This window comes from Merops nubicus, unplaced genomic scaffold (genome assembly GCF_000691845.1).
Source record: "Merops nubicus isolate BGI_N331 unplaced genomic scaffold, ASM69184v1 scaffold14017, whole genome shotgun sequence".
Taxonomy (NCBI): domain Eukaryota; kingdom Metazoa; phylum Chordata; class Aves; order Coraciiformes; family Meropidae; genus Merops; species Merops nubicus.
Window position 1 is genome coordinate 1 of NW_008618405.1, and position 9,460 is coordinate 9,460.

The following is a 9,460-nucleotide window of genomic DNA, read 5'->3' on the forward strand; positions in this document are numbered from 1 at the left end:
AGGATTCTATGATTCTAATACAGGTCTTTAAAAATACTTCATTGGGGAAATTTCACATGAAAATGCTGATACAGTCTATACATAGAATTAGACTTATTGTTGCTGGTTATGCAGAAGTTAACAAAAGTTCTTGGATTCTGAAGAACAACTACTGTGAGAGTTACACAGGTATACAAAAACTCATTGCAGAACTCTTATCAGCTTATCTATCCTGCATGAAAAAAGAAACCCAGGAGTAAACTAGCAGGTAAGCAGAGCTGGCGTTACTTGTACTAGAAAAAGGGTCAGAAGTAGGAGTCAGCAACAGCTTTCAAGAAATTCAAAACAATCAGAATGAAAAAAAAAAATACAGACCAAATATAAACCTCCTACTTTTGTAAGCTCCTTTTATCCATTAGGATTGAAAATTGTTCTGTGAACCCTATGCTGAGCACGTTGGCCCTTCTGAAATGAGGACAACGGAGCCCGGCCCCTCGGCCCCACTGCCAAGCCCCTGGCGTTCCTGGAGCAGATCAGTCAGGGCTTGCCCCAGGCAGCCAGCAGGGAAGGCTGCCCGTCCACGGCTGCCCAGAAGCCCTCCACATTTCCTCCATTTGAGGGCTTGCATTCCCCCGGCTCTTGAGGAGCTGCAGTGGGTTGCTCAGTGGGGCACTGCTGGGGACCCTGCTGAGCAGAGAGTGAGGCAGCAGCTTTGGGGCTGCTCTGGCTTCACCTCCCTGCAAGGAGGGTGAAGGACAGAGCGGGGCCAAGCTCACAGCTCCCCTTTGCCCAGGCAGGGCAAGGTGGCTAGTACAGATGTTGTGGGAAGACCAGATTAACACAATGGTTAGTGAGACCCTTTCCCGCACACATACTCAGCAGCCTGGAGGCAGATCTAATACAGCAGCTTGTTTAAGACACTTCAAGACTGTTGTTTGCCATTGAAAAAACGAGCAGTGCTGTAAGAAAACATGTAGTGCATTTATTGAATAAAAAAATTACCTTTCTTCAAAGTGCCTTTACGTAACACGCAAAAAAACCCCTTCAGCATCATTTGTATAGACATATCAAAAGGAACAAATTTTTTTTAAAAACAGTAAAATAACTTGGCTCAGTAAAATAACTTTCCTATCCCTATGGGCAGGGATAACATTATAGTAGCAGTTTTTCATTCATTCTATTCCAGTCAGCAACAATAATTTAGGAGGCCCGAGGTCCCTGGAACTCTGTTGGCTGTCCTGCATATTGCGAGCTGGCAAGGTGGGCTTCACATTTGGTAGAGTTCTTCTTACAGAAGAGTATTGTGACCAAACTGTACAGCTAATGTCCTATGAAATTCTTCTGTCAGTGTGAAATGTAACAATTAGCCTTCCTCAGGTGGGTCTCAGTAGCTTCAGATGAGTCTCAAGGCTCTTTTACCCTACAACAGGCTGTCACTGAACACACAACACATTTACAAGCAGATTGTGCAAGCACTTGACAACCAGAACTGACCTTCCCCTGACAATTCTGTCCTAATTAAAACACAGAATGAGAACAGACAATAACCACGTGCATTGGTCTATACATATGTGACATCCATCAATAAAACACCCAGACAATAAAACACCATCAACAAAACACCAGGACAGTTTGAAGTAGTCTGATGCTTCAAATGCACTTTTTTACCTCCTTTCTTGAACTGGAGATTCTCCCGTTCTGGCCAAACACACACCACTCACAAAGCTCAGAAGGCACTGTCTCTCAGGAGCAGAGTTTCAAGTTTTCCAGCATACACCAAGGTAACCAAAACACTTGATGTGGGAGAGGAACTTATTTCCCCTGGATCTGTCACTTGTCAGGCTGAACACGGGGGTAATACCACCCCACGTTCACTGGGCAGTACTTCCATGGGATGGACTTCACACTATTAGTTTTGTTTGGTTGAGGATGGATGCATAAGACTTGAGCCATGAAAGAAGAAAAAGCCAACACTGCAGTGTCAAAACATGGCATTAAACTGATAATTTTTTTAAAAAACCAATCAAATCAATTCCCTCTGCTCAAAAAAAGAATCAATCATTACAAACTATGTCACTGCCCACACAAGTCAGATGTAGCTTCAGAGCTAACATGATAGTTGTGGCATACGTATTATTGGTAAAAAAAAAGGATTCAACATGCAGCATAAGTTTTAAGAAAAAGTCAACACTGCAGTGTCAAAATATGGCATTAATCTGATCTATAGTTTTTAAAAAAATCAATCAAATCAATTCCCTCTGCTCAAAAAAAGAATCAATCATTACAAACTATGTCACTGCCCACACAAGTCAGATGTAGCTTCAGAGCTAACATGATAGTTGTGGCATACGTATTATTGGTAAAAAAAAAAAGGATTCAACATGCAGCATAAGTTTTAGTAACTTCCCTTCTGAATCAGCTGTTTGGAAGCTGCGACTTCAGCCTTAATTCATTCAGCTTCAGTCAAATTCAGCACACAGTCACCTTGGCTTCCTTAGACCATGAGGGCAGAGGGAAAGGAGAAAAGCAAGCAGCTGCAGGAGGTGACACAAGGCATCTCTCTCTCACTTTAAGGAGCACTGGGCAACAATGCTATTTTTGCTCTATTTTCTAAAAACATCTGGAGCCAAAAAGTGTGGTCTCTCTACTCTGTTGCCTCTCCCATTGCACTCTGCACCCTGCAGGAAGCGGGTAAACTCACTGATCTGGGAGAAGGCTACCCCAAGTAAAAGAATGATTCCTGCCACATGAGTCTGTTCAGCCAGCCTGGGAGCAGGTGGGAAGAGCTGCTCTCCTTCAGCAAGGGTGACATACAAGAAGTGGGTGCCCTGAAGCCCCTTGATCTGGTCCTTAAAGTGAAACAGATGAGGCCAGACAACCTGTACTGCCCATGAGAGAGCCTGTGTCATTAGCCAACTGTTCCACTTGGGTAAAAAAAGAACCAATATAGTAAGCCACTTAACTGGAAAACAAAATATCCTCTGGAGATGAATTTTTTGACTCAGTACAGCATTACAATGGTATTTTTACAGTGTGTGCCTGGGACAAGTGACTACAAATAGTCCAGTTCTTTAAAATGTAAAAAAGATCAGGGAAAATCATTTACACATTGCCAGATTCAGTAGCACTTTGCTGGGGCTGGGATTGTCTCTCAGCTTTTCTCTTGCATGATAACATACTGATGCAGTAACACAGAGGGATTTATCTTTCAGCAAATCCAACAAGGCAAATAATGTAACAAAGCCATTGTGTCATTTCATTAGAAATATGGAAAGAAAAACATTTACTGGCATCAACCATGCTCGTTACATAGTATCACAATTATAATTAATATAGTTCCCTTCATATGCAACCTTTGATCACAAAAAAACAAGTTTTCTGGTTTTCTGTTGTTTGTTGTTTTTTTTTTTCTTTCCATTAAAAATATGAAAAGAATTCCACCAAAGCCCAGTGCAACTCCTGGAAAAGGATTCATGTACTTCCTATATGCTTTCCACGTCATCACTGTGCTACTGATGACATTTCAAGGCATTCTGTTGATCTGTCCAGAAGAAAAAATGATTCACATCTGTAGCTGAAGTCGTAGTACCTTCAATCCAGGAAACACAGACAAGATTGACTTCACAGAACAGAAACTTGTGACCTCCAATCAATCCTTCACCGACTGTGTGAACTGAATTACTTATGAAGTGTTATTTTTCCTTCCTTATTTAGGGAGAGTTGAAGTCTTTTGGTAACAGATGCAGTCCTGATGAAGAGCTGCTGTTTCTGGCTGGCATGTGGTAGCGCACTTTCTTCCAGAACCTGGTCCTTGCTGAGTGAGATTTTCCTGAGCAGTCCCCTTTCCACCGGATAGCCCCGTGCTTTTGCTTCACGTATTTGATGGACTCTGGCATGGTTGCATAATCCTGTATTTTTTCAAGTTCAATGAGAATTACTTTAATGCCATCTTGGATCAGAGCATTATGCATGGCTAGCTGCTTTTCGGACACATCTTCTAGAATACTGTAAGAGGAGGGTTCTGGTACTAAAACAATTATCACTCTTCTGCTTTGGTGGATTTTTTCATCAGCGGTGCTGATCACAGCTGGAAAGAAAGGTTGTGCAAAACAAAAAATTAAGGCTGTATGTTTCCTGTTTTATTATTATTAGCAACATGTTGCAGGTGGTTTATTCACTGTTCGGTATTTGAGCTAACACACTTTACCTCACACACAGGGGCAGGATAAGAGCATGGAAGCAGTTACACTGGGTTAGCCATGCAGAGGTTTGGCCAAAGCAACACAATCTGACCCCATCAGACTGCACAGCTATGTTCTTGTTTTGCATGAACAGAGAAGAGCTACCAACTATCTACTACTTGCCTTGCTAATGCCATTTTATTACCATCATAGGTGCAACTGCAATAAAAACAAGTTCCAAAACCATAGGCCTAGATAAAACTATGATCCTTCCCCTTAAACAGCTTGTTCTGTTTCTTGTTTATGCAATTGGTTTTTGTTACATGTAAGTGGAAGAGAAAGCAAATAATCCTCCCTTCATTGGCATTCCAGCAATTAATTCTAAAACAGGAAAATATGGTAAATACCACACAAAACTCACACAGGTTAATTCTGAGAACAGACTATGACATTTTTTCAAGCTGGGAAAATAAAGCAGCACTTTATATTCTACTTCTCAGGGAACCCTTCCTTCTCAGATCACTACCAAGAGCCTTCTGATGTAAAAAGGTGACCTACAAACCACCTCATGTAGGTTTGCTCAGATCCAATTTCTTCTCAAACAAAAACTTCTTTTTAACTCCTATTTTACAACTTTACTGTCTCAGTATTACCTTTTAAAAGTCATAAGACCAGGAAAGATTCAGAAGATTTGCAGTATTTCAACTCACATAAGCAGTCAGTGGGACAAACTTTGCAAGTTTCAGTGTCAGATGCTAGAAATTTAAATATGAGGTGCATGTGCACACAGAGGACACCTCCACAAGGATTTTAGAGGCCTGCAGGGAAGGCAATGGTTTGTAAGACTTTCACTAGGGACAAGTAGTCTTTGATACAGCTGATCATCAGTGATAACTTAGTGCTGATTTGGTTTGGTTTGGTTTTTTTCCACCTGCAGTGTCTAAGCATCCTTTATTCCATCCCACTGGTTTGACAGCAATTCTCAGAGCAAATAAAAATTAAACACTAGAGAGGTCACCCTGTCAAATGGCTCCTCAAGGCAACAAGCTATCTTCACACCACTCACAAGGCCTACCTTCCCATGTTTCCTGCCATCAGTCATCATTCCCCACAATTCCAACTCTCCTTCCCCTCAGCCTCCTTCCATCTCCAGCTGTCTAGGCTACATAAAAAAACCCCCTACAATAGCTAAATAATGACAAAGGAAAGGCTGAGATAAACAGATGTTAGGGGAGCACCCAGTGCTCTATTCCTCATTCTCTATCAGAGAGAATAAGAAAATCATAGCTCATTTGATGGTGGGAGACATTTAGGATCATATCTGATTGATTGCCTGAGTTGTGAGTTCTGATTATTCTGAGTTACATTTGCAGCTGCCAATGAGAAAAACTGAGTGTAGTTTGTCTTCAGATAGCTTACCTTCCCCTGGTAAATCATCCCTCCCAAATATGAAGAGGCTATAGCCACATTGTCTTTCTAAGACCTCTGGCAGTATCTTCAGAGCAAAAATATCTGATGAATACAAGCAGCTCTCTCTGTTCTTTGGATACAGAACGTAAGCATCATAGATCTTCCCATCTGCAGCTAGAGTGAGCAAAAGGAGTAATATAAAAATGGATTCTGAAGACAAAAGCAAGCAAGCAAACAAACAAAATATTTAAACTTTGGGGTTGTTGGTTTGGTGTTTGTTTTTTTTTTTTCTTTTTTATTTAACTTTTGGGGGTTTTTTTATTATTGTTTTAGGTCCTAATCCTGCTATTATCTAAGCATGTGTTGTTATACTAAGCCTGAAATATTGGTAGACTCAAGCCTTCTATAATTCAGTATGCTGGATCTGAATAGGCAAAAGAAACTTGCAAAATTAAGTAGGTTTGAACATCCATTTTTTGAACTCTAAATAAAAAACAAATGTTATAACTGAATTATCTGGAAAATAGCTGTTCCAGTAGTACAACTGAATACTTAAAATTCCAGCTGCCACATAATTCATAGGTCATTTTTGTAACCTGGAGTTTCAAAACACAGCAACCACTTAAACATGAAAACAAAAATTAAATATTTGGCAAATCTCACGGTCTGAACTGTATGCAGGATTTTGGAAAATTTTCAGAAAGACCAAATTTAAAAGACTTCAAAAAAAAAATCTTAATGGAATGTCAATACTTCCAGACAATATTTTCTGTTTCTCTAGCCAGATACCTCCTCTCAGGTGTCTGGAAATGACCCATACTTCAGCATACTTTCATAGACAGCACCCCATCAACATTTTTCTGAATGCCAGCAATTTACAGAAAGAAAAATAATCAGAAATGCCTTCAAATACAAAACAAAGTGAAATTTGTCCTTGCTTGTCTATGGAAAATAAATTAAAAAAAAAAAAACACCACACAACAATTCCACTGTATTATTGTTTTCTGTAAGAAAGTAATTAAAAGTGATTAAAAAAAATAATTAGAAGTAATAATAAATTAATTAATTAATTAAAGGAAATGTCAATAACTGCTGTCAGAACAGCATTCAATGGGTCTTCAGGAGAAGCAATGATAGTCCTATATTCCTGGAAGGCTGCTGATTTTTCCCCTGTAGAGGCTTTTGTTATCTGAACTAATTCTCAAAATCCTAAAAGCCTGTTATCCTTCCAAAAACCCCAAGGAAGACCCAGCACACTCGGTGAGGTTAAGCCACAGCCCTGCAAGGGCAGCTGGAGGCTCATTCCCACAGGCAGTGCTGTCACACAAACACACCTTTTTTACGCAGGAAAAGGTGGCAGGAGTCCCGATACCAAAGCACAATATCAATTTTGAAGATCTTGTAGATAAAGAGAGTAAAAAACATGAAAAATACCAAAGAAACTCCTCCTCCAATTAAGTAACCGTGAATGATTGGAGCTGCAGTAGAGTGGAATATGAGAGAAAACAAACAAACAAAACACAGTTACACACTAGAACCAGAGAAAGAAAAATGAGATGTCAGAATTCTTTAGTAATTAAAATATTGAAAAAAACCCCAACAAAATAAACCCAGTTTTTCACTCATGCTTTCTGCTAATACTGTTATTTGACAATCCAACTTTTTGTCTTTCAGAGAAAAGCTACCTTAGTGATGTGACAAATGAGACTACTCTTCAGCTGAAACACCAAAATATTCACATATATCCCAGTACAGTGGTAGAGTGAGAATTCTCATACAAAATTTCATCAGTCAGAAGCAAGAAAGTCAGAGGTGAAGAAGTGATTTCCTGACCATGCTGTTCTCCCCAAACCAACCAGCTTTCTACTCTCTCGAGCCTTTTCAAAGATCTGTCACTGAACCTGCTCTTTTGTTGTCCTTAAACACCTTCCACAAACTGTGTTTTTTAGTTCATTTATATTAAAGGATTTCTGAGGTTAAATCCTACCCTGTCAATCCTTAGGAAGAACTTACACTCATGTAACAAGCTAGAGCTTAGATCCACTTTCAGTCAATGACTTGTTTATGATCTGTCCAGTTAAAGTTGTTTGAGAGCAATATTTGCCACAGGATTGGTTCAGATTTGACAAAACCACCTCAACGCAAGTTTAATAGAGAAGGCTTTTTAACTTAGCTACAGAGGCTCTTCTGCAGCTAAGTTCAAAATAAATATGTACATGGGCACTTAGAGTATCTGGTGATTTGCTTTTCTGTATATCTGGTTTTAAATAAAAAGAACTAACTTCTTCAGCCTTGCATCTGAGTTTTTAAAGCTCCTTTTACCTTTAAGTTCATCTACTAAAGAGAAAATTTCATGCTAGTCAGCAATAGGTCAAACTTAACCTTGCCTCTGAGCACAAGACTGAGGCCTCCAACAAGTGGCAGGATGCTCACAACCTTCTTTAATTTTGCTAAGAATGCAATTTAAAAAAAATCACAAAGGATTTAAGCTTAATTTAATTAAGGTGCATTGCTCACTTTGCACATTGGTTTACCATGCAGTTCTAGCTCTATGTAGTTGTGTTGTGAAACTGAGAAGTGTCACTGATCACTGTTTTACCAAGAGGAGATCTCTTACCTGGGCGTTCTAATTTGATGTAGGCCGTAAATTGTTCAGAACCATATATGAAGTGACAGAAAAATTTATATGCATAGTCCTTTACTTTCACTTTTGAAATGTTAAATTTTGTTCCAGATACAGCAAGTCCATGAGGCATCCCCTCTCTGTCATTAAAAAAAGGTAAAAAAGAAATACCTGTAGAGAAACTGTAATATCAGGGCTTAATATGGGAGAGATCATCCACAAATACAAGAGCATTCATTTTTTATCTCTTTAAACCTAAGAAGCTAGTGAAGCACAGTAAATGTCACCCCTGTGACAAACTTCATGAGCAGAGGTGAGCTGGCATTTTCCACAACATTGGGTTGTTGTGGGGTTCTTTAGCTGGGTGGACAGAGTGCACCATGAGCAGTTCTGCAGTTGATACAAAACTCAGAGGGGTTTGTACGGTTTTTACATCTGGCTGATACACCAGAGGGTCATGCTGCCTTCCACAGGAACCTTGCCAGGCTGAGAAATGGGCTGACAGGAAACTTATGAAGTTCAGAGCAAAATGCAAATCCTACACCTGAGGAAAAACAGAGTCCCTAGGCATGCTGGATGGCGTTAAGAAAAGTGCTGCCAGCAGGTTGAAGGAGATGATCCTTCCCCTCTATTCAGCACTGGTGAGGTCACATCTGGAGTAGTGGGGCCACTTCTGGACTCCCCAGTACAAGAGATGTATGGATTTCCAGGAGCAAGTCCAGAGCAGGGCTGTGAAAATTATTAAGGGAGTGGAGCATGTGTCATACGAGAGAGCAGGGACTGTTCAGTCTGCAGAAGAGAAAGCCCAGGGGCAGGGGGGTGGGGATCTTATTAATCTGTGTAAATACCTGGTGGAAGGGAGTGGAGAAGAGGGAGCCAGGCTCCTTTCAGTAGTGCCCACTGACAGGACAAGAGGCAATGAGCACAAATTGAAACACTTTCCCATCTGAAATTCCATCTGAACACTTTTTTACTGTCAGGGTGGTCAAACACTGGAACAGGTTGCCCAGAGAAGCTGTGAAGTCTCCACCTGTGGAGATATTCAAAACCCAACTGGACACAGCCCTGAGCAACCTGCTCTGACCCTGGCTGAGCAGGCCAGTTAGACTAAACAATCTCAAAATGTCCCTTTCAACCTAAATGATTCCATGAATTCAAAACAGCAATATCTAGTAATAAAAATGTCAAGAGAAAAACATCTTCCAGGATTCTTTATACTGATGATGAAACAGAGACCTTTCTAACCATACTAACAGACTCTCTGAGC

The 9,460-nt window shown here is 40.2% G+C and overlaps 1 protein-coding gene across 1 annotated transcript; it reads right to left on the bottom strand.

Annotated features, from left to right (window-relative positions):
• Positions 1-3,689: 3,689 nt before the first annotated feature.
• On the bottom strand, positions 3,690-8,364 carry LOC103775967 (interleukin-1 receptor type 1-like; the record flags this gene model as incomplete). The annotated part of the gene is made up of 4 exons (XM_008943444.1): positions 3,690-4,066; positions 5,580-5,744; positions 6,905-7,048; positions 8,188-8,364. Coding segments are annotated over 4 exons (863 nt in total), but the record flags the coding sequence as incomplete, so codon positions are not given.
• Between the last annotated feature and the right edge of the window lie 1,096 nt (positions 8,365-9,460).